This window comes from Paroedura picta, chromosome 7 (assembly GCF_049243985.1).
Source record: "Paroedura picta isolate Pp20150507F chromosome 7, Ppicta_v3.0, whole genome shotgun sequence".
NCBI classification, from domain to species: domain Eukaryota; kingdom Metazoa; phylum Chordata; class Lepidosauria; order Squamata; family Gekkonidae; genus Paroedura; species Paroedura picta.
In genome coordinates, this window is record NC_135375.1 from 10,012,729 (window position 1) to 10,040,047 (window position 27,319).

General features: G+C 46.3%; 1 protein-coding gene across 1 annotated transcript in view; it reads left to right on the top strand.

Moving 5' to 3' along the window:
- PIK3C3 (phosphatidylinositol 3-kinase catalytic subunit type 3) overlaps nt 1-14,988 on the top strand; it is a 38,339-nt gene extending 23,351 nt beyond the window's left edge. The window contains exons 3-4 of the mRNA XM_077346698.1: nt 5,780-5,905; nt 14,386-14,988. Of these exons, the coding sequence (XP_077202813.1) occupies nt 5,780-5,905; nt 14,386-14,400 (141 nt within the window). The 3' untranslated portion in view covers nt 14,401-14,988. The remainder of the gene's footprint in view (nt 1-5,779; nt 5,906-14,385) is intronic.
- The last annotated feature ends 12,331 nt before the right edge of the window (nt 14,989-27,319 follow it).

The window sequence follows — 27,319 nt, forward strand, 5'->3', positions numbered from 1 at the left end:
TGGGGAGGGTTTTGGAGACCAAGGTGTAGGAGGAAAGATTTGGGGAGCTTGGTCTGTTTAGCCTGGAGAGGATACTGGAGAAAAGGAGGTTGAGAGGGGATATGATAGCCCTCTTTAAGTATTTGAAAGGTTGTCACTTGGAGGAGGGCAGGATGCTGTTTCTGTTGGCTGCAGAGGAGAGGACACGCAGTAATGGGTTTAAACTTCAAGTACAACGATATAGGCTAGATATCAGGAAAACATTTTTCACAGTCAGAGTAGTTCAGCAGTGGAATAGGCTGCCTAAGGAGGTGGTGAGCTCCCCCTCACTGGCAGTCTTCAAGCAAAGGTTGGATACACACTTTTCTTGGATGCTTTGGGCTGATCCTGCGTTGAGCAGGGGGTTGGACTGGATGTCCTGTATGGCCCCTTCCAACTCTTTGATTCTATGATTCTATGATACGACTGAGAGGGCATCTGATAACCAAGTATTTAAAAGGGTGCCATATGGAGGATGGAGCAGAGTTGTTCTCTCTTGCTCTGGAGGGACGGACAGGAAGCAATGGGATGAAATTAATGCAAAAGAAATTCCATCTACACATCCAGAAGAAGTTCCTGAGAGTCAGAGCGGTTTCTCAGTGGAGCAGGCTTCCTCGTGAGGTGGTGGTTTCTCCATCTTTGGAGATTGTTAGACAGAGGCTGGATAGGTATCTGACGGAGAGGCTGATTCTGTGACGGTTCAAGGGGGTGTCAGGTTACAGAGGATGAGCGATAGCATTGTGAGTGTACTGCATAGTGCAGGGGGTTGGACTAGATGACCCAAGAGGTCCCTTCCGACTCTATGAAACTAATCACAATACAATGACAGAATTTTAAAAAAACTGCAGTCGGTCACTATCGCACCCGCAATTCGTCACCACACTGGCCCACCTGACATTGAAATAAGGAGGAAACGGGGTGGAGGGTGGGGGACAGAGGGCTGTGTTGTTGTTCATCGGCTAGCCTCAACCATTCTTCCACAGGCAGCCAGCTGTGTGGCCTCGGGCCAGGCGCAGTTCTCTCAGAGCTCTCTCAGCCCCACCTACCTGGCAGTGTGTCTGTTGTGGGTGGAGGAAGGGTAGGCAGGTGTGAGCCATTTTGAGACCCATTTGAGTAGTAAAAATTGGGGTACAAAAAAAATCCCAGCTCTTCTTAGAATGTAACCAAAGTAAGGTGGGTTACAGGGTTTTCTTTAAAGAAAATACAACAAAGGAAGAGCGTGTAGACAGCGTGAGACAACCAGTTAGAATGTGCTGCAGATTTAACTAGGTTGGATGGTGCTGGGTGCGGAATCGGCTTCGAGGCATATCTGAATCTCCCGACACAGTGGAGCTGCCCTCTCACCTGTTTCCCTGCCTAACTCCAATCATTTTGATTTTCATCCTAAAAGCTTTGGATGGCAAGGCAAGAAGAGCTGCAGTATCAACAATTCGTTTGGCATTTGGTTACTTCTAAGACGGACAAGAGGAAAATATCAGATATTCGGCAAAAGGTCCATTCTGTGCTGAGAGGTTTTTCTTTAAAAAATAAATAAATAAACAACTAACTGCAAGAAATCTTTAGAAGCTCCTTAATCTGTGATCCTCCCTAGCTGCTCAAAGAGTTCGCGGTTTGGTCTGACACTGATGGAATACAACTCAGGATCTTCGATTCCTATCTGGCTGTGCTGTTATTGTGTTTTCTAAGTCCTTAGAAAGGAGACAGGGGAGAAATAACCATTTAGGGGTTGGGAAAAATGGAGGACATGTCTTACTCCCATCAATATGTCTTTTGAGGACAGAGGCGATCCCGATCCAAGGCCTGACTCACGTGTTGTGAAGCTGTGGAAGCCGTCTCCTTCCTCACCCAGGCTGCTTGAGGGGGGTCTAGGGGGTCTAGTAGCAGCTGGTTTATGGCAGCCCCAGAAATGTGCTTTCAAAGCAATTAAAAAGCAGAGTTGGCTTGTCACTACCTTCCTCTGTAGAGTGGTGGTCTCACTCCCACCCAGATCTCAGAAGCCAAGGTCCTTGGATGGTGGGAACGCTTCTGAAGTTCTGACCCTGCTGGTAGATGTCTTGATGGCACCTTCCTAAACCATAAAGTCCCAGACTTTTTAGCCTTTAGAATCATGGAATCATAGAGTTGGAAAGGACCTCCTGGGTCATCTAGTCCAACCCCCTGCACTATGCAGGACACTCACAACCCTATCACTCATCCACTGTCACCTGCCACCCCCTTGAGCCTTCACAGAATCAGTCTCTCCATCAGATGGCTCTCCAGCCTCTGTTTAAAAATCTCCAAAGATGGAGAACCCACCACCTCTCAAGGAAGCCTGTTCCACCGAGGAACCACTCTGTCAGGAACATCTTCCGGATGTTGAGACGGAATTTCTTTTGCATTGATTTCATCCCATTGGTTCTGGTCCTTCCCTTTGGGGCAAGAGAGAACAACTCTGCTCCATCCTCCATAAGGCACCCTTTTAAATACTTGAAGATGGCTATCAGATCCCCTCTCAGTTGTCTCTTCTCCAAGCTAAACAGACCAAGCTCCTTCTAAGAAAGGTGTTCCAGCTTCTTAATCTCTTCAACAGCCCTCATCGGCCCCCTTTTTCTAGCACTAAATGGCAACCAACAAAATTGCAAACCAACCAACCAAGGTGAGGGTATCTGTCCCTCTTCTGAGGAATCGGCTTTCTACACAGTAACGTGATCTGGGCTGCGTAACCTGCATTTATGCTTCCACTCCCCGCAGTTCTTGCGACACCAGAAGACCTTTCATCTAGCGGAGAGTCCGGCACTGTCTTTGACTGCCCTTTCTCCTGCTAAGCTCTTCCTCTTTGGCTCATCCGTTTGCTGCTTTTGACTCACTCGGGCCTGGATTGTGTAGGTTAAGCCGTAGGGGGCCGGCAAATGGATGTCCTTAACCACTCAGGTGGGGATTGGATTAGATGGCCTTTTTGTGGTCTCAAATCTACCCCTGTTATTCCTTGAAAGGGAGGTGGGGATGGGCATGATCTTGCTGTGTAGCGAATCTGTCTTCCTTGTCCTTGGTCAGGTTTGTGCAGATTTGTAGCTCTTGGGCAGTTTCCTATTGGAGAGGAGAGCGACGAAGATGATCTGGGGCCAAGGGACCAAGCCCTATGAAGATAGGTTGAGGGACATGGGAAGGTTCAGCCTGGAGAAAAGGAGGTTGAGAGGGGACATGATAGCCCTCTTTAAGTATTTGAAAGGTTGTCACTTGGAGGAGGGCAGGATGCTGTTTCTGCTGGCTGCGGAGGAGAGGACACACAGTAATGGGTTTAAACTTCAAGTACAACGATATAGGCTAGATATCAGGAAAAAGTTTTTCACAGTCAGAGTAGTTCAGCAGTGGAATAGGCTGCCTAAGGAGGTGGTGAGCTCCCCCTCACTGCTGGTCTTCAAGCAAAGGTTGGAGACACACTTTTCTTGGATGCTTTAGGATGCTTAGGGCTGATCCTGCGTTGAGCAGGGGGTTGGACTAGATGGCCTGTATGGCCCCTTCCAACTCTATGATTCTATGAGTCTATGAGTCTATGAGTCTAGTTCAGCAGTGGAATAGGCTGCCTAAGGAGGTGGTGAGCTCCCCCTCACTGGCAGTCTTCAAGCAAAGGTTGGAGACACACTTTTCTTGGATGCTTTAGGATGCTTAGGGCTGATCCTGCGTTGAGCAGGGGGTTGGACTAGATGGCCTGTAGGGCCCCTTCCAACTCTATGATTCTATGATTCTATGAGTCTATGAGTCTAGTTCAGCAGTGGAATAGGCTGCCTAAGGAGGTGGTGAGCTCCCCCTCACTGGCAGTCTTCAAGCAAAGGTTGGAGACACACTTTTCTTGGATGCTTTAGGATGCTTAGGGCTGATCCTGCGTTGAGCAGGGGGTTGGACTAGATGGCCTGTAGGGCCCCTTCCAACTCTTTGATTCTGTGGTTCTATGATTCTATTGTTGGACTATGCAAGATCTTCTGTGTGCATGACTGAGCAGGATATATTGTCCTGGACGGGGTCATTGGGGGAAGTGTGTATTTAGCATATTTAGAATAGGAATTTCCTGGTTATTATGTTATTTCAAATGTTTTTATTTTATTTATTTAGAATTAAGTTTCTAGGCAGCCTCTCCCCCAGACAGGCTCGGGGTGGTTGACAGTATAAAACAGAAAAAATCAATATAGCATTGATTAAAAATGATCAAATTACCTCCTCCAGTGTCCTGCCTGGCTCACCAGGGGGATCTTCCTGCTTGTTGGAGCACATTTCCTCTCTGCTTGCCTCCAGAACAGTAGTTGAACAACAGAAGAATGACTGCGGCAACAGTTTCTCTGTAGGTTTCTCTGTCTTTCGGCACGTAGTTGTTTCTCTTCTGGTGCCCAGTCTCTCTGCCGACAACTTGAATAGCGCTCAATTAACATTTCCCCTCTTCCTGTAAAAGAGGCAAAGCCTTCCCTGATGGAAGAAGTGGGGCTTTTGAATCCATACACCCGATGAATTCTACAACTCCTTCACTCAACACTTAATTGTGTAAATAGGCAAAGCACTCACCAGTCGTACAGATCAATCGCAAACAAGTGTTGTCTTCTTATAGAACTACTCTTTAGTGTTTGTCTAAGGCAGGGGTAGTCAAACTGTGGCCCTCCAGATGTCCATGGACTACAATTCCCAGGAGCCCCTGCCAGCATTCGCTGGCAGGGGCTCCTGGGAATTGTAGTCCATGGACATCTGGAGAGCCGCAGTTTGACTACCCCTGGTCTAAGGCATCGTTTTTCAAGTTTCTGACTGCTGAGAAACCCTTGAAACATGCGTCTGGCTTTGAGAAACCCCAGAAGTGGTATGATCACCAGAATGTGGTGGGGAAGCAGAGCTGTGGACATGCCCACCCGAAGCCCCTCCCCTTCCCACCCCCTCCAGGCCCATCACTGGCCATTTTGGAAGGAGGTGGGTGGGTTGGCATGACCATATATGATCATATCATCTGATAAATGCTTAACAAATTTTTAAAAATATATTAATGGCCGCCTAATCAGGAAAGCTTTCCATGTCCATCAAGGAACCTCAGGGTTTCATGAGACCCTGGTAGAGAAAGCCTCATCTAAGCAGTCTCTAGTAAGACAAGTGACTGTAAATTGAGTTAAATTGGGCAGCTTCTCTGTGCATGCGCAAAAAACCCAACGTGAACCTGTTAAATCAGATGTTCGTGGAGGTTCAGCACAAACTGAACAGGTCGCATTTTTTAACACACCTTTGTTTATTATTCATTTCTCCACCACTCTTCTTCCCAATGGGGACCCAACATGGCTTACAACACCTTCCCCCTTCTTCATTTTGTCCTCCCAGCAGCTTTGTGGGGTAGGCTAGGCTGAGAATTTGGGAAGGGGCTCAAGGTCAACCAGTAAGCTCCTTGTGGCAGAGGGGATTTGAATGCAGGTCACCCAATTCTAGTCTAGGACTCTAACCACTATACCACACTGGCTCTCCAACCTAAATCTCTGGAGATGGTAAGAATGACTGATGAAACTCGCAGAATCTCTGTTGTGTACATGTATCTGAAAGAGAGAGATGTGTTCCTTCATAAAGAGTAACAAAATTGGTCCAGGTGTGAGCTTTCATGAGTTACAGCTCATGCCTTCAGAGACGAAAACTCAAACCCTGCCTCAAACCTGGTGAGACTTTCAGGTGCTCCTGGACCCTTTTCTGCTGCAGCAGCCAGATGAACATGGTGACCCATCTTGATCAACCACCTGAAGAGGTCACTGCCTTCTTTTCCTTCCAGGTACAAGACAAGTTCCGCCTGGACCTCTCCGATGAAGAGGCTGTGCATTACATGCAGAGCTTAATAGATGAAAGTGTCCATGCCCTCTTTGCCGCGGTGGTGGAGCAGATCCACAAATTCGCTCAGGTAAGAACTTCAGAGCAGTCCTGAAGAGCAAAGGTCCATCTTAACCTGTGTCTTGTTTCCAGTCCAAGGGAGCCATCTAGTCCCACCCCGTGCTCAATGCAGGATCAGCCTGAAGCATTCAGGAGAAGGATCTGTCCAGCCGCTGCTTGAAGACCGCCAGTGAGGGGGAGCTCCCCACCTCCGTAGGCAGCCCCTTCTACTGCTGAACTAGACTCCTAGAATCCTAGAGTGGGAAGGGGCCATCCAGGCCATCTAGTCCCACCCCTGCTCAGTGCAGGATCAGCCTCAGGCATCCAGGAGAAGGATCAGCCGCTGCTTGAAGACCGCCAGTGAGGGGGAGCTCCTCACCTCCTTAGGCAGCCCACTCCACTGCTGAATACTCTGTGATATTTTTCTCCTGATATCTAGCCAGTACCACTCTACACATAGTTTAAACATATTACTGCAGTTCCTCTCCTCTGCTGCCAACAGGAATCTTTCCCTGCCCTCTTCCATGTGACAAACTTTCAAAGACTTCCAGAGAGCCATCCTGTCTCCTGTCAACCTCCTCTTCTCCAGGCTGAACATTCCCAGATCCCTCAGCCTTCCTCCTAGGGCTTGGTCCCCAGGCCCTGGATCCTCCCTGTCATTCTCCTCTGAACCCTTTCCGTTTTGTCCCCATCCTTTTTGAAATCATCACAATTTGGGGGCCACACTTTCCCCTCATCTTCAGTGCTGTCTGTCTTCAACACGATGACCCTAAAATATTATCCCTAGAGGTGTGGGCACACACCATCCCCCATTTTAAGTTATATATCTCTGCATTCTGATTCGTATAACGCTGAGCAGTAATCTTCACTATAGGTAGGTTGTCCGAGGGTGCAGGAAGAAATGGAGCATACCTTTTGAGATCACCTCCTGCTGCCTTCTGGATTTACCAATTTGGTGATCATCTCAGTAGGGCTTTGCATTCCCTTCCCAAATCAGCCAAATACCTGAGAAGAAAAAAGGGATTCTAGGAACCTGCCCATCACCTGGATTTAGAGTAGCCAAGTGGAAGCCATAGATCTCCAGGGATTACAACAGATCTCTGGATGACAGAGATCAGTTCACCTGGACAAAATGCCTGCTGAGGATGAAGGACTCATGGAATCATAGAATAACAGAGTTTGAAGGGACCTCATGGGTCATCTAGTCCAACGGCCTGCACTATGGGCGCTATGCCCCATTGAAGCCTCTCCCCAAGCCCCGCCCCTCCACAGACTCCACCCCCAACCCAGAGCTGACAACCCTTCCCGGTTCCCACCAGGTTCTCTCCATTTTCTGCTTGGACACCAGAGGAGAAGGAAGTTTCCCTTTAAGTGTAGGTTGTTCTCCAGAATGAGCATCATAAGAGCCCAGCTGGATCAATAGGAGAGGGACCATCTGATCTATCATGGAGCAGTCGTGTCGCTCTGCTCCTACCGAAACAAGCTTTCCCTTCTCGAAAAGTTCCGGGAAAGGCTGAAGAGCCAGGGACTTTTCCGTTTAGACAAGTGATGACTAAGGCGGAATACGGTAGAGATTCATGAAATTATGCACAAGGTGGAGAGAGCTGACAAAGAGAGATGTTTCTCCCTCCCCTGCATCCTCCGGCAGCGAATACCACATTTTAATCACGCTCTGTCTGAAGTTGTATTTCTTTTTGTCCGTCCTGAATGTACTGCCCATCAGTGTCATTGTATGTGCTTGAGTCCTGGTATTTCCAGAGGTGGTCAGCCAAATATTCCTGGTTATCACACACATGAAGCTGCCTTACACTGAATCAGACCCTTGGTCAGAATTGTCTACTCAACAGCTTTCCATGTAGAGATCTTTCATGTCACCTACTGCCAGGCCCTTTAAACTGGAGATGCCAGGGACTGAACCTGGGACCTTCTGCATGCCAAGCAGATGCTCTACCACTGAGCCATGATACCCCCCAACAAGGTGTGAAGGCAAAAGCCGGGGGCAGTTTTACCCCCTGCGTCTGCATACTGGGGGGAGGGGGGGCTGATTGTTAACATGCATTTCCAATGTTCTGGCCATTCCCAGGGCTTTGAGATAATGAATTGGACCCCAAATGAGTGGGGAGAGGAGGGGAATGGCCAACCCAAAAGACCTTTTCTTTGTCTTCCCTGGGGGGGCCACAGCACTGGTTTCTTTTGGAGACCTCTGTGATAGGACCTCTTTTCTCAGCGTTCTTTCCCCCACAGCCTGTTAATGTGTTTTCCAGGTCAGGCTAATAAATCAGAGTTTACAGATTTGATCTTGGCCATCCATTTTTGCTTCTCACTCTCTCTCTCCCCCCCCCCCAATTGGGCTCACTCATTCATAACCTCTCCCTTCCTCCTTTTGCCAGCAGTTTTAAAACGGCGAGCTTGTTCTGTCGCCGTGCTTTGGAAACGTAACCTTTGGACGCTGTCTGGAGCAGAGGCTTTCCAACACGTAGGGAGATCGGAGTTTGCCCTTTGGTTCAATAGAGAAAGGAAGGCGGCAAGAAACACAATGTGTTTTCGCCATCCGTCAGCTGTGATTTGACAGCAAAATAATAATAATAATCCTAGTGTGGCATTCCTAGTTATGGTTAATACCCAACTCACACCCCGCAAGAGTACATGGACATGCCAACTGCCCCATGCCGATGCCTTCAAATGACTAAGGCAGGGGTAGTCAAACTGCGGCCCTCCAGATGTCCATGGACTATAATTCCCAGAAACCCCTGCCAGCAAATGCTGGCAGGGGCTTCTGGGAATTGTAGTCCATGGACATCTGGAGGGCCGCAGTTTGACTACCCCTGGACTAAGGGGTGGCTGGGGTTTATTTTTTGGTTGAAGTCAATGTACCTCCGTGTTGACCATGTCCAAGTCTAGAAATTTCAGTGTGGTCCCCCCCCCCCCCCCGGAAAGAAAATTATTTATCTCAAACTATACATTCCATAGTTCCGGGAGATATTTTCGTTGTAGCCTCCCCCCCCCCTTAAATTAGGGTGGGAGAGAATTGCATTTTTAATTCGTGACACCTAGAAGCCAACAAAACGCACTGCTTTCTACAATGGTTGACATTATTAAAACCCCTTATCATGTCCCCTGCTGTAACCTACAGCCCCAGCTTCGGTTTCGTTCAGCTCACCCCCCACTCTCGAGGGTTACAAGCCTTTTAAAGCAAAAGTAAATATATATTATTACTGATGGATATCAAGTTTAATTAACTGGGCGGATCAAGATGAGCCTTTTCCTCCTTCTGGACGGTTTTCAGAGGCCTCAGAGTCTATCCGTGACAGTTTGCTGTTGGACGCCAGTCGGTAGGGTCACCCAGACACGGCCTCTAGCCTTATTTTTTTTTCCGGGGGGGGGATTAAAACTTGTGTGACCGCAGCAAGATTTTTAAAAGTCAAGAACCAGCCTTTGGAACCAAGCACTCTGTCTTGAAGTGATGCGCTCTGAATTGCTAAAGACCTATTAGGAATTCTTGTGCTTCGGAGAAGAAAATTAGCGCTTATCAAGCCCCGTTAAGTACTGCTTGGTTCCGAAGGGAGAGAATTAACCAGGGAGTGGGGTGGGGTGGGAGGGTACATCCCTCTCTTAGATCCTAACCTGTCACTTGAACCATTTTGTCATGCTACAGCAGGGTTTTTGCGAAACCCTGGGGTTTCTCGACAGCCCTGGAAGGGTTTTCCCGAATAGGTGGGAGTTAATTGATTTTTTGATATATATTTTTTTAAATTTGTAAAGCCTTAATCAGGTGATAGGACCATATATGTGGTCACGTTGACCTCCTGCCCCAAAATATAGCTAATGTTGGGCCTGGAGGGTGTAGGAGGGGGAGGGGCCTTGAGTGGGTGTGTCCACAGCTGTGCTCCCCACAATATTCTGCACCACTCTACCAATTCTGCGCTTTCTCAAAGCCTGGAAAATGTCTTTGATAAATTTTCCGCCACCTAGCTGACCACGTCCAAGTCTCTGGGGTACAGAGAGCAATGTGGTGAATCCCTGAAAAGGGTTTTCATAGCCAAGAGGATACAAAAATTGAGCCCTGATAACATGTTCCTGTTAGAATCCTCTGGAAAATTTCAGCCTGGATCAGTGAAGCATCCTGGTTCCTTTAGTTAGTACCACCCGTATGCTGCAAGGATTCATAGGATCAATGCTGAATAGTGATTAAGAGCAGTGCCTCTGATCTGGAGAGCCAGGTTTGATTCCCCGCTCCTCTACATGCAGCCAGCTGGGCGACCTTAGGCTACCCACAGTTCTGTTGGCAGCTGTTCTCACAGAGCAGTTCTCACAGAGCTCTCTCAGCCCTACCTACCTCACATGGTGTCTGTTACGGGGAGAGGGTAGAGAAGGTGATTGGAAGCCGCTTTGAGACTCCTTCGGGTAGCAAAAAGCAGCGTATAAAAACCAACTCTTCTTCTGTTTGGTTTTGATGGCCTTACCTGTCTAATCTTGTGGCTTCATATTTTTCCTTTTTTTCAATGCTCTCATAACATCGGAACGTTTTACTGCTTGGCATTTAGGAATTCCCGACAGAATTGCTCGCGGACTCCTCTCCCTCCCCTTCCCTTTCACTCACAATGAAGAATAGAAAAAAACCTGAATTTCAGTCTCCGGACACCTCTGCCTTCGTTTTATTATCGCTGTCGGTTCTTTTGGAGAAAGGAAATTGCTAAATCAGATTTATTTATTTTTTTTTACCCTCCCCAAATGAATGCAGCCAGAACTGCCTTGCCTCCTTTATTTATTCTTTAACCCGTTTAGATTCCCCCCCCCCTTCAATCCAGTGTTAATATTTAGATGTCAGGACAAATCGAAATTAATAGCCTTCCGACAGATTGGTGCATGTTCATTTTTGGGGGTTGGGAAGAAGCTAGAGTCACACTGGATTGTCTTTTCCTGGGGCGTTTCTCAAATATTTGGGGGGCTGTGTGACATTGCAATGCTTTGTGATTGGATGCTCCCTGCTCCATAACCAGCTGTTTTAAACCTAGTCTTTTCTTTCCTTCCTCGTGCCCCTTAAGGCTTACAAGCTAAAAAAGGTTGCCTGATAAAACTGAACCATGAGAGAACAGCCAAAGGAGGAACCTAACCTTGTCTTGGTACCTGCCACAAGGCTGACATTCTGTTGACCAAACCTATGAATATCTGAGGACTTCTTGACTATATCACAAAAGTGCTACATTCAGAATCCTCAGATCTTTTAACTTATCAAATAGACTTGTTTCTAGTCCTCAGGATTGTGAGGAATCATAGAGTTAAAAGGGACATCGTGGGTCATCTAGTCCAGGGGTAGTCAATTTGTGGTCCTCCAGAAGTCCATGGACTACAATTCCCATGAGCCCCTGCCAGCAAATGCTGGCAGGGGCTCATGGGAATTGTAGTCCATGGACCTCTGGAGGACCACAGCCTGACTACCCCTAGTCCACCCAATGCAAATAACAAATAAGTAGCCCATGAGATTACAAAATTTACAAAAATAAAATAATGATTTAAAAGCACATTTGACACCAATCCCGACCCTAATTAGAAACATCACCATCTAAATCTAATGAACTTAATACATTCCCCATTCTTAACAAAGTGGATTCCCAGATACTCTCAAATCTCTCTACATTTTTATTGTTCTGGTATAATGCCAGTTTAATCCTATTTAACCCTATTACCCTGAGGAGTTTCTTTCCCTTCCAAACTTTTAACAAAGTTCATCCTTGCTGCTGTTAACATACGAAGGACCACAGATAGAAATTCTCCTTTCAACTCAGGGAGATAGTCTAGTTAAACTATTTTTTGTTTCTATTACAGATCTATTTTCCTAAACTTTTAATCACTTTCTTCAAATGCGTCTTAGCTCTAATACAATCCCATGACATATGACAAAAATCTGCCTTTTCTTCTCTGCAAAAACAATGCCTTCTTTCTTCTACTTTCAGTTCAAACTTTTTTTGTATTTTATAAGGGAGTTAGAGGCCACATATTTATCATCTTAAACCAGTTTTCTCTAAATGATAAACTATTTGTAAAATTTAAACTTTCTGTGAAAATAAAATACCATTTCTGTCCATCCAAAATATCACCAATTTTCTTGTTCCACTTAATCTGGTATCCTTAGTTTTTTGTTTGTAATATTATTGGGTAGATTGTATACGTACAAAGCTTTTGTGATATAATCAAGTTTTCACATTCATTCACTTGTCTAAACCAGGGTTAGTCAACCTGCGGTCCTCCAGATGTTCATGGACTACAATTCCCATGAGCCCCTGCCAGCATTTGCTGGCAGGGGCTCATGGGAATTGTAGTCCATGAACATCTGGAGGACCGCAAGTTGACTACCCCTGGTCTAAACAATAGCTGCTTTTTAAATCAAGGTATTTATGTAAATTTTAATCTGTAAGAATCTCAAAGGTGTAATTTGTTTTTGATTTTTTTTCTATTATTAACTCTGTGTATGTAATTAATCGACCTCTTTCTATCCAAGCTTTATCGTTATCTTGTTCTTTTAGACTGAATATAATCATAGGATTGATTACCTATATTCTCCACTGCTATATCAGATGTTATAAATGCCAGTAAAGATTTTCCTGGGAATAATTTCTTTTTAACCTGATTTTGTAATCGTAACATGTTATTTATGATTGAATTATTGTTACCATAAGTTTTCTCCAGTATTTTCTTAACAATCCATAACCATTTCTCTAAAGGAAAATACAAAAAAAATCTTGTTCTAGTCTAAACAACACAGGATCTGTTATAGGGTGAAGGCATACATTTATCCATTCTGGCTTTGCACTTTGATAATATACCTAAAAATCTGGATAGTTTAGACCTCTTTTGTTTGTTTGTTTGTTTCACATAGATTTTGTATTCTTATAGCTTTAAAAAAAAAAAGCCAAATGAATTAATATAGATCTGTTGCCATTAATCAGCTACCTTCATTGGCATTTCTTCAAAAAAGGTTTCTAAATAAGAAATTCAATTTAGGTAAAATTTTCATTTTAATTTTTTTTCATCATTTTAATTTTTCTTTGTACAGCAACCCATTAAAATGTGGAATTTGCTGTGAACAGACGTAGCGATGGTCACAAGCACAGGCAGCTTTAAAAGCAGACTAGATTCAGGGAGGCCAGGTCTACAAGTGGCTACCAGCCATGGTGACCCAAAGGGACCACCACATTCAGAGGCAGTATTGCTCTGAATCCCAGAGACACAAGGCAATATCGGGGGGAGTCCTCAACCTCTGTTCCCTGTTGTTGGCCATCAGATGAATTGGTCGGTCACTGTTGGACTAGAAGGACCACTGGTCTGATCCAGCAGAGCTCTGTTTATGGAATCATAGAATTCATAGAGTAGGAAGGCACCTGAAGGGTCATCTAGTCCAACCCCCTGCAGAATGCAGGAAATTCACAACCACCTGTCTACCCACAGTGATCCCAATTCCATGCCCCGATAATGCCCCTCCCCCCCGAAAAACCCCAGAATCTCTAGTCTCTCTGGTCTGGAGGAAATTCGTATTCTGACTAAAAAGTGGACATCAGCATTTCCCTAGGTCTGCAAGAAAAGGCCACAAGAGACAAACTGAGACACAATTCCTTCTGCTCACCCACTTACAGTCTGCCTAAGTTCACAGAATCAGCATTTCTGTCAGAAGGCTATCTAGCCTCTGGTTAAAAAGTTCCAAAGAAGGAGAACCCACCACCTCCTGAGGAAGCCTGTTCCGCTAAAGGAACCCATCTGTCTTTGAAGGCCTCAACCTCTATGCTTTGTTATTGAACCTCCAGAAGAACTGGTTGGCCACCGTGTATGACATGTTGGTAGTCTCAATGGTCCCCAACCTTTTTATCACCGGGGACCAGTCAACACTTGATAATTTTACTGAGGCCCGGGGGGGGGGGGAGTCTTTTGCTGAGGGACGTCACTGCCTGAGCCCCTGCTCCACTTGCTTTCCCACCGGTGCCCCTGACTTCCCGCCACCCACTGGGGGGCGATGCCAGCAGCATCTACACAGTGCCACACCAAGGGGGGAGCCTCAGCTATGGTGGCCACTGGAGAGTACCAAAGGTGAGCCGCCGGCAGAGTGCCAGGGCAGCCCCTGAGGCAGCAGCCGGGAAGGAGGACAAGGAGGAGCTGCGGCCCGGTATCGACTGATCCACAGACCGGTCCCGGTCCATGGACCAGGGGTTGAGGACCACTGATAGATGGACCACTAATCTGATCCAGCAGGGTGTGTCTTCTGTTTTTATGATCACGTGATTCAAAGATTGCATTATTTGGGGAGATAAGCCTTGTGCCCATGGGATGCCCTTGTGGGGCTGCTCAGGGGCATCTACACTTCTTCCGTTACCATGTGTCATTTGTAAATTCAGTTGCAACCTTTCTGAAAGACTGCTTTTTATTTGTGTGTTTGTAGGGGGGGGAGAGAAAACTAGAGCCAATTATCAAGGCTGAATACATGTGTTTGATTTATTTTCTTTCTCTTTTTTCCTCACCTAGTATTGGAGGAAATGAACATCACCAGCGATGAATAGCAGCGATTCATCGACCCAATGGACTACTTGAAAGAGCAGACTGGCTTTTTGGTGGTCTAGAGAGTAGCGTTGTTTGAGTTTCTATGAAAATTAGGTCGAAGTTATGCTTCCCCACATTGAAACCCTCTGTTTGGGAAATAAAGCCTCCAAAAATGGCTGGAAGACATCCACAGAAAAAGACACAGGATTTTCCAAGCATTTTATGTCATTGCATCATTGGACTGAGAAGATGAAACTTATCTCAGCACTTAAAGTGGACACGAATGGTCACTGAAGACTCACACATTATCAAGTTTTCCTCTCGGATGAAAGGCTGCTGTGAAAGTTGTATGAAGTAGGAACAAAACTTTAGGACTTGTCCAAATTGTCCTTTGGGGGTGGGGGGAAGGAAAGCCATTGTATGGCTCTTTCTTTCAGAGAGAGAAGTTTTCCTAAGTGCCACTAAAAGACTGCACCATCCATGGTCTTCAAAAGGCCTCGGAGAGAAAGAACATTCACGGTTTGCTCTTGATGACAAATTATGTGCATTGCCCGGATATTCTAAATCTAATAAAACTCTTTGGATGCAGCCTTGAGTCCTTTCGATTCATTTGTCAATTCTCATTTCTCCACTTTCTGAGCTCCTTGGTAACGGGTTTGAAGTGTCGCTAATGGTCTTTGCTCCTGGCGGAATAATTCAGACACCGTGGTCCTTTATAAGGCTTTATTGCCAAAGCGGTACCAACCCCGGTAACTTTCCCGGTGTAATTGTTGGGAAAAACGTGTCCTTGTGTGGCTAAATGGATCATCAGAGGAAATTTACATGGAATTTTCTTCTAATTAACGTTTAGTGAGCAAAGGTGCCAGTATGCTCACAACGTTCCATGCCGTTATTTTGCTTGGGGCGATGAAATGATGTATTGCAATGCCACCGGGGCATGTGATAAATTTAACTGGATACGGGGGAGGGCTCATCATGGGAGTGCCATGTTGTGAATCCTAGCCCTGTGAAAAGTCCAAATATTATTATATTTCATATAAATAGAAGATGAACGCTTCGAGAAGCCAAAACGGTTTCCTTTTCTCATATCAGAACGTCACACTTTGTCTCTGGACCATCCTTCTTATTTCCAGCGCTAAAATCATGTCATCTTTGGGGAACGGTGGAAACCGTAAAATGAGATTGTTCTCCTGGGCTATATATAGCAATATTGCTGTTTTCCAGTAGCAGACGGCAGAGAGATTTCTGCTTCAGACGAGCCTGGAATTGCAGGAGGGTCTCTGCTCCCTCCACCCCCCCCCCCCCCGAACGATTGCAGTGATAAAAACTAGTTGAAGATGATCATCCGCGAGCAAAATCTGATCGTTAATCAAACGGACCCGCGTATCATGGTTCTCAAATGCAGCCTTTGTTTTCTTATGGCCGGTTGGAGACAACTCGGCGGATGTCCCTTGTTGGGGAAGAGCAAGTGAGAATTTGGTAGGTTTGTGTCTGCAGTACCTTGGTTAGTGCCCCCCCTCCTTCCTCAGCCCAGGCTGCTTGGGCCTCCCACTGGGGGAGTTAATTCAACATATGAATTACTCTGGGTAAAGAACTGCCATATATACTCGCATATAAGCAACGCACATATAAGCCAAGGCACCTACATTTACCACAAAATCTGGGAACCCATTGGTTCTGGTCCAGCTCTCCAGGGCAAGAGAGAACAACTCTGCTCCATCCTCTACATGGCAGCCTTTTAAATACTTGAAGATGGTGAACAGATCCCCTCTCAGTCGTCTCCTCTCCAGGCTAAACAGACCAAGCTCCCCCAACCTGTCTTCATGGTCTCCAAACCCCTAACCATCTTTGTTGTCCTCCTCTGGACACGCTCCAGTTTGTCTACATCCCTCTTCAACTGGGGTGCCCAAAATTGAACACAGGACTCCAAGTGAGGCCGAACCGGAGCAGAGCTGTCGTGGGAGCTCATTCCTCCTATGCAGCAGTACCCCACTACTCTTGGTTCTTCTTTTTTTGTTTGTTTGTTTATTTATTAAATGTATATACTGCCCCTCCCAGTTAGCTGGCTTGCGGAGGTTTGCAATAAAACATAACATTAAAACATAGTCCAATCCTAAAAATATCATACTAAAAACCTCCAAATACAACAATCTACATGGTGGTAACAAGATAAAAATACAAACTTCTCTCCAACGAGTCCCCGTCACCAGTATGGGTCCCAAACGAAACTGGTAATAGAGCAACCAGGGGATAAAGAACCAACATCCGGACCTAGTCTAATCCCAGGCCCGGGAAACCAGAGGGAGGGGAGACCCGATCTCAAAAACCCCGGGACCTCAACCCAGCCTCAAACAAATGCCTGGTGGAAGAGCTCTGTCTTGCAGGCCCAGCGGAAACCAAAGAGCTCCATCAGGGCCCACTGCTCTTCTGGGAGCTCATTCCACCAGGTAGGGGCCAGGACCGGAAAGGCCCTGGCCCTGATCAAAGCCAGGCATACCTCCTTGGGGGCCTGGGATCATCAGCAGATTAGTACCCGCAGAACGAAGTACCGTGCAAGGGACATAAGAATGTGACCTATTCCTCTCAGTACCAAGAAAAATGGAAGGGAACATTGTGGGTAGTGAGTTTTAGCTATGGGAATATGAACTCTGTCCTAGTACACAACGTTTTACTGCTAACAACTAGATGGAACTTTTTAGTCGCTGGATAGGCATTCAGTTCTCCCGGAGACATGCGAAAGCCATGGTGTGGTGGTCTGCCTAGTGCTTGGCTTTCTGAAAGGTTTTACAATATTGGGTCTACTTAGTTAAAAAAACAGGTGTGTATGGGGTGGGGGGGGGAAGGGAAGGGGGTTGCAGCTCCAGTATGGTTACTCTTCTACCCAGCATACTTTAAAAAAAAATTACATCCGTTGATTTAATAAGACTTCGACTCAGATGATCTTGTATATTAAAAACAGTGTGCTGCCTGCCACCAATATGAAACTATATATTCATGTGCCTTCCTCCTATGCATTAGAGAAACCCCAGAGGCATACCGTGCCTTGACAGCAGCAGAAGACGATGAAGAATGGGATGCAGCTTCCAATTTCTATGCAAAAGAAAGAGACATAGATATTTCTGCTCTTACCAAAATGTGGTGCTTTTGCTTCTGCCTCCCTATCTGGTCCTCTCTCAGCACAGGTGGGACTAACTCAACAACTTCTATAGAGGTTCTATATGGAAGCAAATGCCAAACTCCCTTCTCCTTCCTCTGATTTTGGTCAGTCTCCAGGGGCGGATGGGCTGTTGTCCACTGGTAAAAGTCTTGATGGGTTCATGGCCTGCAAGACTCCCTCTGGGTGTCCCCCATGGACTTCTCTCCCTTTCTCAGAAGATGAGAAACTCGAGAACACTCAATGGAGTGAATGAGAAGTAAAGCTTAGAAAAGATAACAGGAAGTACTTCACCACCCAAAGAGAATATAGCACAGGGAATTGACTGCTGCAGGAAGCTACAAGCACAATAGCTTCAAGAAGGACTTGGAGAAACATATGGGGCAGAGGTCCATCGGTGGTCATCAGCCACAAGGTCTAGGTGGAACATTCTTTCTGTGGCAGTGATGCTCTCCATTTTTTGGTGTTCGGAGGGCAAAAGAGGGAAGGCTTCTGGAGTTCTGGCCCCATTGGTGGAACACCTGATGGTCCCTGAGTTTTGGCCACTGTGTTACATGGAATGTTGGTCTGGATGGGCCATTGGCCTGATCCAACATGGCTTCCTTTATGTGCTTATGTCTGGGACAGTGATGCTCTGTATTCTGGGTACTTGGGGAGAAACACTGGGAGGGCTTCTGGAGTTCTGAACCCACTGATGGACCTTCTGAAGACACCTGTGTTTTGGCCACTGTATGAAACAGAGTGTTGGTCAGGATGGGCCATTGGCTTGATCCAACATAGCGTATCTTCTGATTTTATGTTCTCTTAGCTACAACGTTTAGATGGAACACTCTCTCTGCAGTGATGCTCTGTCTTCTTGATGCTTGAGGGGCAACATTGGGAGGACTTCTGGGATTCTGATCCTGCTGGTGGACCTCCTGATGACGTCTGAGTTTTGTTCACTGTTTGACACAGGATGTTGGAATGAATGGGCTATTCCTCTGATCCAACTTGACTTCTCTTATGTTCTTATGTGAGCTGCTGGAGTCTTCGCTCCGAGAAGACTTGCGGAATGTGATGGATATAACTGAAAATATAAGGGAACAGTTGCTGAAAACGACCATGGAGAATTTTTCTTCATATCAGAAACACATTCTGACCTCATAGCGCAGCCGAACATGCCAAAAGGATGTCTAGAGCTCCAGGATAGAATAGCCTTAGAGAGGATGAAAAACAGAGAAGTAATACAAGATCATACCCTTTTGCAGCTTAAAGGTAAAGGTATCCCCTGTGCAAGCACAGAGTCGTGTCTGACCTGGGATTGAACTTCCATCCTCGTGGGCAGAGCTTTCAGACTGCATGTCTGCTGCCTGACCACTCTGCGCCACAAGAGGCTTAGAAACTCTCTAATTAGAAACTCTCTAATTGAAGATTGGCAATCTTCAAGCAAAGGTTGGATACACACTTTTCTTGGATGCTTTAGGATGGTTAGGGCTGATCCTGCATTGAGCAGGGGGTTGGACTAGATGGCCTGTGTGGCCCCTTCCAACTCTATGATTCTATGATTCTATGATTTCAAATCAATGGATACTTTGCGTTGAGGCCCAGGTGGACAAGCACTGGAGAAAAGAACAAAAGGTGAGGGACACGGTGTTTTGGTTGAGGGCCAATGTTCATATGTAAGAGAACAGTTGTCATACCTATTTTGAATAGACTTCATTATGGGGAAAGGTAGCAAGAATGAACCAACAGTGTTTTTTCTTTATATAGATTGTAAGATTCAAGTATAGATAACTCTGTATGGTACTGAAGTTATAAGAGAATTAGTCCAGAATGCTCGCATTTATCAACTGAGACAGCTAGCTATTGTTAAGAGATTATTCTAAATACCTATTAAATATGGGAGGCTGAATTGAGCAGGAGCTGAACGGAAAGGACACCCCGCCCCCTTCTTGCAAACGGCTTATCTTTGAGGAAGTTTATTTCTGCAGACTTCTATAATTGCTCTTCTTTTATCTATGCAGTCATAATGGATGGTATAATTTTCTTCTGAGTTAGTCAGCGATCAAAGATGTGTACAGTTGTGTTGTGATAAAGGATAAAATGGAGCAAATAATTCTCAAATAGCACTACTTGTGTACTATACCCCTAAGGAACCAACCGTGTTGCCAAGATTAAATGACCTGGTACAGAGAAGCTAACTAGATGATGGAGGTCTATCTCTGAATCAGGACTGACTAGAGTAATCCAGAACAGGAAGGTGGTGGATGGCCCACCGCAAGTCTTCTTCCTCTCCATTGTGGTTCTGGGTCCCCTTTTTCTAGAGCTTTTCCAGTTCACACCTGGCAGCTTCTCCCTGCCCGATGGTCATTCTCTGTAGCAGCCTTTCTCAACACAGCCCCTGAACCATTCCTCAGGATTTGAGAACCCTCAAAGATGGAACAATCAGGCAGAATATGGTTGGGAATCAGAGCTGTGGACATGCCCACCCAAGGCTCCTGCCCTTCCCACCCCCTCCAAGCCCATCATTGGCCATTTTCGGAGGGGTGGGTGGGTTGACATGACCATATATAGTCATAGCACATGATGAATGTATAGTAAATTTTTAAAAACATATTAGAAATCAATTAACCTTCACATGTTCAGGAAACCCAGGGCCATCAGAAACTCCAGGGTTTCATGTAACCCTGGTTGAGAAAACCAGCTTTATAGTACCTACGGCCCTGCCCTCCCAGAGATTCATTCCATATTATCCCAGAATGTTACCTAGTTTTTCCCAACATACCTTTGGTTTCCATTTTGGCCATACTTCAACCTCTCTCTACTGTTCAGGATGGTTTCTCTGGACTAACCACGTAGGAGCAACACAACTTGGGTTAAAGTTTCAGGAAGGTGGCCATGTCGGATTTCATTGGAAGAGCTAGATGTAAATCCAGTGGAACTGTACAGAAATCCTGGTTGAGAAATCCTGATACAGACACACACACACAATTACAACCATATTTCTTCTTGATAGTAAATAGGCAGAGAGGAGAAAGGCTGGTGTCCGGGATGTGATGCCTACATTTCCAGTAATTTACACATCTGACCCTTTTTCTCTTTCCCTGTTTTGTTCTAGACAGAAGGGGGGACCAAGAATCATGGGAGAAAACAAAACTGAAATTACTGAAATAAGCTTTTTTTCCCCTTCTTTTCCTTCCCGAACTGCTTATATCTTGAAAGTACTTTCAACATTAGTGACAATCCTTTGAAAGCCAAATTCAGTATATAATTGCATCCATTTCCATGTTTTTCCAGCCCACGTTGGGAGAAAAGAAAGAATTTATTCGTAAGCATTGTCTTATTACACCATTAATTATTTCAGGAGGTTGGAGGGAAGCAAAGTAAATAATATCTGTAATTTGTAACTGTCAGAAATAGCAGGGGAGGGGGGAAAGCAGCATATTTTTATATATTTTTTTAAATGGCTCTCGTTTACATAAAGTATCTGGATCTTCCCTTTGAAAGGGGAATCAAATACTTTATCTGAACTGTCAACATTATAGATGGGGTCTGTATATAAAGATTTGCATAGCTTTTATCAAACTGATGCACTTAAGCTGATCTAATGTTTCATTATTTTTTTCGGAAAAAAAAAGTTTGGCGGAAAAGGTAATAATTCAGAAGTATATGAAAAATGTATTGGTTTTCGACAATCTCAAGCCCATGATCGGTCTCTCGATTTGCATTGGACGTTATTGAAGTTTCATTGAAGGTTTTCGCTGCAGTTTTCTTTGAGGCCTGTTTTCGGTCAATGAGTTGGAGTAAGACTTTATTTCCACCGCTAGAAGGGAAGAGGAAATGATAATATTTTGTGGAAATCTATGGGTGAGTTGAAGGAGGTAAGAAAGTTCCATTCTGTGGATGAAAGATGCCATGTAGATCCGATCCAGATCACGAATATCTTAGAGGTGATAAATGATTGGGAAGGAATAAAACAAGCCAGTTGGGTGTAGTGGTTAGGAGCGTGGACTTCTAATCTGGCCAGCCGGGTTCGATTCCATATTGCTCCACATGCAACCATCTGGGTGACCTTGGGCTAGTCACAACCCTGATAAAGCTGTTAGGACCGAGCAGTGATATCAGCGCTCTCTCAGCCTCACCTCCCTCATTAGGGTATCTGTTGTGGGGAGAGGAAAGGGACGGCAAATGGAAGCCGCTTAGAGACTCCTTTGGGTAGAGAAAAGTGATATATAAGAACCAACTCTTCTTCTTCTTCAGGAATCTCAGGGCTCTCTCAGCCCCACCTCCCTCACAGGGTGTCTGTTGTGGGGAGAGGAAGGGAAGGAGATTATAAACCACTTTGAGACTCCTTCGGGTAGAGAAAAGTGGCGTTTAAGAACCAACTCTTCTTCTTCTTCTTCAGTAATCTCAGGGATCTCTCAGCCTCACCTCCCTCACAGGGTATCTGTTGTGGGGAGAGGAAGGGAAGGAGATTATAAGCCATTTTGAGACTCCTTCGGGTAGAGAAAAGTGGCGTATAAGAACCAACTCTTCTTCTTCTTCAGTAATCTCCGAGCTCTCTCAGCCTCCCCTCCCTCACAGGGTGTCTGTTGTGGGGAGAGGAAAGGGAAAGAGAATATAAGTCATTTTGAAACTCCTAGTAGAGAAAAGCAGCATGTAAGAACCAGCTCTTCTTCTTCAAAAACAAAAATGAGGACTGTCCCCATGCCTTGAATGTTCCACGGGCCTGCAAAAATCAGTGTGGGAATAACATAATTTCTGATAGGGTTACCAGCTTTCACAGTGGGCTCTCCTGGAGTGAAACCTTTACTTTTTCCCCTGAAGGTTTATTTATTTGATTTATATACTGCCCTGCCAGCCAAGGAGATTGCATTATGGAGATTGGCTATATCCACATATAAGCTTAAAACATGTCATGTTTACTAGATTCTAAAGAGAAGGAAGATTTTCACATTACTATTCTAAATGAGATATTGTTTGTTAGGCCTGTATCTTGCTTGTTGGGCCGATTTCAAATAAACCTATACAAGGACTGGGGATTCATTCAGCAAATTTCTTTCTGTTAATGAGCCATCTCTGAAGCACTGTGGTCGTTTTAACCCATACTTTTTACCAGGTGATCTTACTCTGAGTATTTTAAAATGTTCTAAATGGAGAGGTATGGTGCTAAACCGATATAGCGCTTTAGAGACTTCATTGAAATACCTTGACTCCATTGAATCAACGGACTCAATTTAAGAAGTTAAAAAGAAGTTCATGGAAAAGGGCATGGTGAAAAAGGATGGGGGGGGAATAACAGCATTATAGGAAGCTCTACGGACATTTTAAACAGCATACCACAGCGAGAGCCAGTTTGGCATAGTGGTTAGGAGTGCGGACTTCTAATCTGGCATGCTGGGTTTGATTCCCCAATTCCCCACATGCAGCCAGTTGGGTGACCTTGGGCTCTCTCAGGGCCATTCCGCAGGAGTTTAATCTAGCAGAAGGCTTACATATGGTAAACGCTACTAATTTGCGGTTCCGCAAGACGCCGCACACAATCTGCAACACTCCTGCAACAGTCCCGTGAAAAGCGATTTGTTGTAGCGCTTCTAGGGAAATCAGGAAAAGTGGATTCACACTTCAAAAACCGATACACTCTTGCAAACAATCTTCAACCCTAGCAAAAAAGACCTGTGCGTTCTCATTGTTGAGATTCCAACAAAGTCCCTCCCCCTGGCTCTCTCCTCCGAACTTCCAGCGAAGCGATCGCCATTTTTTTCCCCTTGGAGCAGGGAAAGCAACAAACCAGTGAGGCTTCATTCACCCAGCGAGGCTTCTCTGGCTACAGTCCCTTCACAGAAGTGCTTTAAAGCTCCCCTAAGTCCCCAAGCACAACACAGCCCTCTGTTTGCCAGTTCCTTTTATTTTCAGCCGAAAATCGCGCCCATGTGTGGGGGGGGGGTTTCACTCGGGGGGAATGTGGTAACAATGACTTGCCAGCTCACACGCCAGCTAGATGGGTCTCTACGTTAGGAAGAATCAAGGCATATTCTTTGCAACGTGTGTGTGTGTGTTTTTTTTAAAACCTGTGCCTAAAGGGAAAGGGGCTTTTCCGGAGCATGATAACAACTGCCCATTGGCTGTTCATTTGATTGATGGCCAGGGGCGGGACAAAGCACAGAAAAAAATTGCTTCCTTTCTAGAGATTCCTGCAAGACCGGAAACCTGTGGGAAACGAATGAAACGCTACTGGATTCCACTACAAATGCAGGTATGCAGAACGCTGAGATTCCACTTTCTAAAATAGCGTTTCCGCTTAGTGGAATCAATTGGCAACATTGATCCTTGTGCGGAACACCCTCAGCCTCACTCACCTCACAGGGTGTCTGTGGTGGGGAGAGGAATGGGAAGGTGAATGTAAGCTGTTTTGAGCCTCCTTTGGATAGAGAAAAGTGGCATATAAGAACCAACTCATCTTCTTCTCAGTCTTCTTCTGATTCAGAATCGCGATGAAAGCGCAGGCGACAGAAGAAAACAGTTTTCCTCAAAAGCGGCTCTTCCGTGCTTTGCTAACCCAATGTGAGCAGGTTTATAGGAACTGGTAAATAAATTCCACTGGCATCCAATTACTAAAATGGGTCTGTCTGAAACGACAGGGCGAAAAAAATCAATTAGCTATGCCAGTAACTAAAACGGAATTCAAAGGCAGTTTGAAAATAGCCAAGGTGTGGAGATACATGTACGGGTGTGAATTGCTCTAATAAATGAGATTTGCAAGGTTCTCTCTGTATAATAGGAAGATGAGGATTGCATGGAATAAACAGCTGATAAGAGGCACAAAGAGGACATTTGCCAGCTCCAGGTTGAGAAGTACTTGGATTCAGCGGGCGGAACCTGAGGAGGGCAAGGTTTGAGGAGGGGAGGGGCATGTAAATGAATTAGATGGTGCCAACCACCAGGTGGGACCTGGAGATCTTCCAGGTTTCTATGCAACAGAGATCAGTTCCTCTGGAGAAAATCACTAGTTAGGAAGGTAGATGCAATGGCATGTACCCAACTGACATGTTGGAGTGAACAATTCGCAGGGCGATTCCGCATCTGATAAATATAGTGAAACGCTTACCTTATGCAGATGCCATATTTATGGCATTCTGCACGATGCCGCCAACATCCAGACTCCAAGCAGCAAACTGATAGCTACCGAAGGAAACATTGATCGGGCTCCCTCTATGTGAATCCCCCCTCCTCCTGAAATCCTTGCACAGCAATATTAGTTCCCACTTGGTCAACCAACTGATATGACTGGTTTTAATATTTTAGCATTGGTGAACTGTGATATATTGTGTTTTACTGTTTACGCATTATGTGGATTTTTAAATGACAGAAACAGCCCGGAGGCAGCCTGCTGGGAGTGGCAGCGTATAAATCCCAAAATATATAAAAACTAGAAAGAAAGCCCATTTATAAAAACGGGCAGAGGTCGGGCTTGAGGTGAGGCCCCCGTACCTGGGAGGCTGTTGGGCCGCTGTTGGGGTCGGGCTGTGAAGCGGCACAGCGTGGAATTCTGGCGGCGGAGACGACGGGGAAGGGATGGAGGAGTCCTGTGGAGTCGGCGCATGAATGGTGTAGGTGAGGGCGGGAGGCGGGGCATCTGGCTGAGCAACCAGGCATGCGCGTGAGTCTGCACATGCCTGGTTCATTCGGGTGCGTTGCTGGCCGGCGATCAGGCCGCGCTAGCTGGCGGCGTGGCTGGGAGGCTGAAGCGAAGAGGGGGACAGGGATCAGGGATCAGGAGAATCGCCAGAAGGTGAGGGCGGATCGGGGAGCAGGGAGTGGCCGGGGGAAGGGTCAGTTGTTGTGGTGTTTGGAAGCACGGGGACAGGGGCCGGGGTAGAGGCAGCGGATGGTAGTCGGGGCATTGTGGAGGGTCAGTAAGGGTTCCGGGGACGGTGAGCGGGTGAGTGGGTGAGTGGGTGGCAGAGTGTGTGGCTGGGTGGGTCTCTTGGCGTGGGGAAGCGGCGGGAGTTCGGGAAGGGGTCTGGGGAGGGTTTGGGGGGGTTAGCGGGCAGCGGGTGGGTGTCGGAGTGTGGCTGGGCGGGTTTGTTTGTACCGGGGAGCGGCGGCGGGTCAGGAAGTGGTGTGGGAAGTGTTGGGGGGGTTGGCGGGCGGCGGATGGGTGGCGGAGTGTGTGGGTGTGTGTGTGCGTGTGTCGGGAAGCATCGTTGTATTGGGACGGGGTCTGGGTAGGGTTTGGGGGGGTGAGCGGGTGGCAGCTGGGGGCGGGATTGTGTGCGTGGGGGGTCTTGTTGTCGTCGGGAGTGACGTCGGGGCGGGAAGGCAGGTGGGGATGGAGCGGGGGAGGTCGTAGGACTCACGTATTAGCGTGGCATTGGGGGGGTGGCGGGAAAGGAGCAGGGACGCCGCGTCTTCGACACGGCGTCCCTGCTCCTTTCCCAAGGGCATTGGGAAGGAGTCCCTGGCGTGCGAGGCGGTGGCAAGCGGCTGATGGGGAGGCGCGCAAAGCGCGCCTCCCCATCAGCCGCTTGGGCCAAGAGTGGTACTCATTGGGGCGAATCAGGAGCCACTTCGAGAGTTTTTATCACGGACAGAGCCCGCCCTAACTCCTCCCCAATAGCCCTTAGGGCTTTATTTTATCCGCTCCGCAGGAGCGGTTAAAGATAACTACAGAAAAGCAAATTAAAGTCACAGTAAAAAGCAAGTCACAGACCTTTCTATTGTAGATCATCCTTCCTGGTAATCCACAAAGTATATCTAAAGTCATGGCCCACAGCCAAGCAGCCTCCCATCAAACTGATGTCAACTGTTTATACAGACTTTAGCACATTTTTCTTTATATAAGTATCATGAAAAGAGAAAACAATATTAGAATGTTCTAATGTACCATCCTATTGTCCCAGCATCATCATCACTATAAACATAAATCAGCAAAGATCCAGACGCTGAGATATGCTTGGCTACTCTAAATGAATTAATAATACGTTACAGGTATGTTCAATTATACACAGGAAATGGATTTAAAGGAACCGAACCCAACAAAATAGTTTTAAACAATTGAAACATTCGTCAGCTTCAAATAGAAAGTGGATAGGCTAAATGTTCTTCTGACAATGAACCCATAAATGATCATACATAAGTTTGGAGAAAGGCTGGCTCCTTTAGGATGCTGGAAGTGGTCCTCTGGACCAGGGCCTGTTTTAGAAACATGAGAGGCCTCTGAGAATTTTATCTAGCCTTCTGGTCCATAGTTAACATATTATATTGCTGTATGTAAAGGAGCCAAGAGCCTCTTGTGGCGCAGAGTGGTAAGGCAGCAGACATGCAGTCTGAAAGCTTTGCCCATGAAGCTGGGAGTTCGATCCCAGCAGCCGGCTCAAGGTTGACTCAGCCTTCCATCCTTCTGAGGTCGGTAAAATGAGTACCCAGCTTGCTGGGGGGTAAACGGTAATGACTGGGGAAGGCACTGGCAAACCACCCCGTATTGAGTCTGCCATGAAAACGCTAGAGGGCGTCACCCCAAGGGTCAGACATGACTCGGTGCTTGCACAGGGGATACCTTTACCTTTACTAAAGGAGCCAACTGTATATTTAACATTTCTGTTCCTGTGTTTTATGTTTGCTGCTTTATTTATTTACTAGGGACAATGCCCATTTTATTCAGGAATACAGTGGGTGCCAGATTGGGGGTTGGGGGTGGAAGAACTCTGCAGACGGACTCTCCCTCCCCCCAAGGCCTGGAAAGGCTGCAGGCAGCTGTTAGGGAACTCACCGGCAGGGGCAACT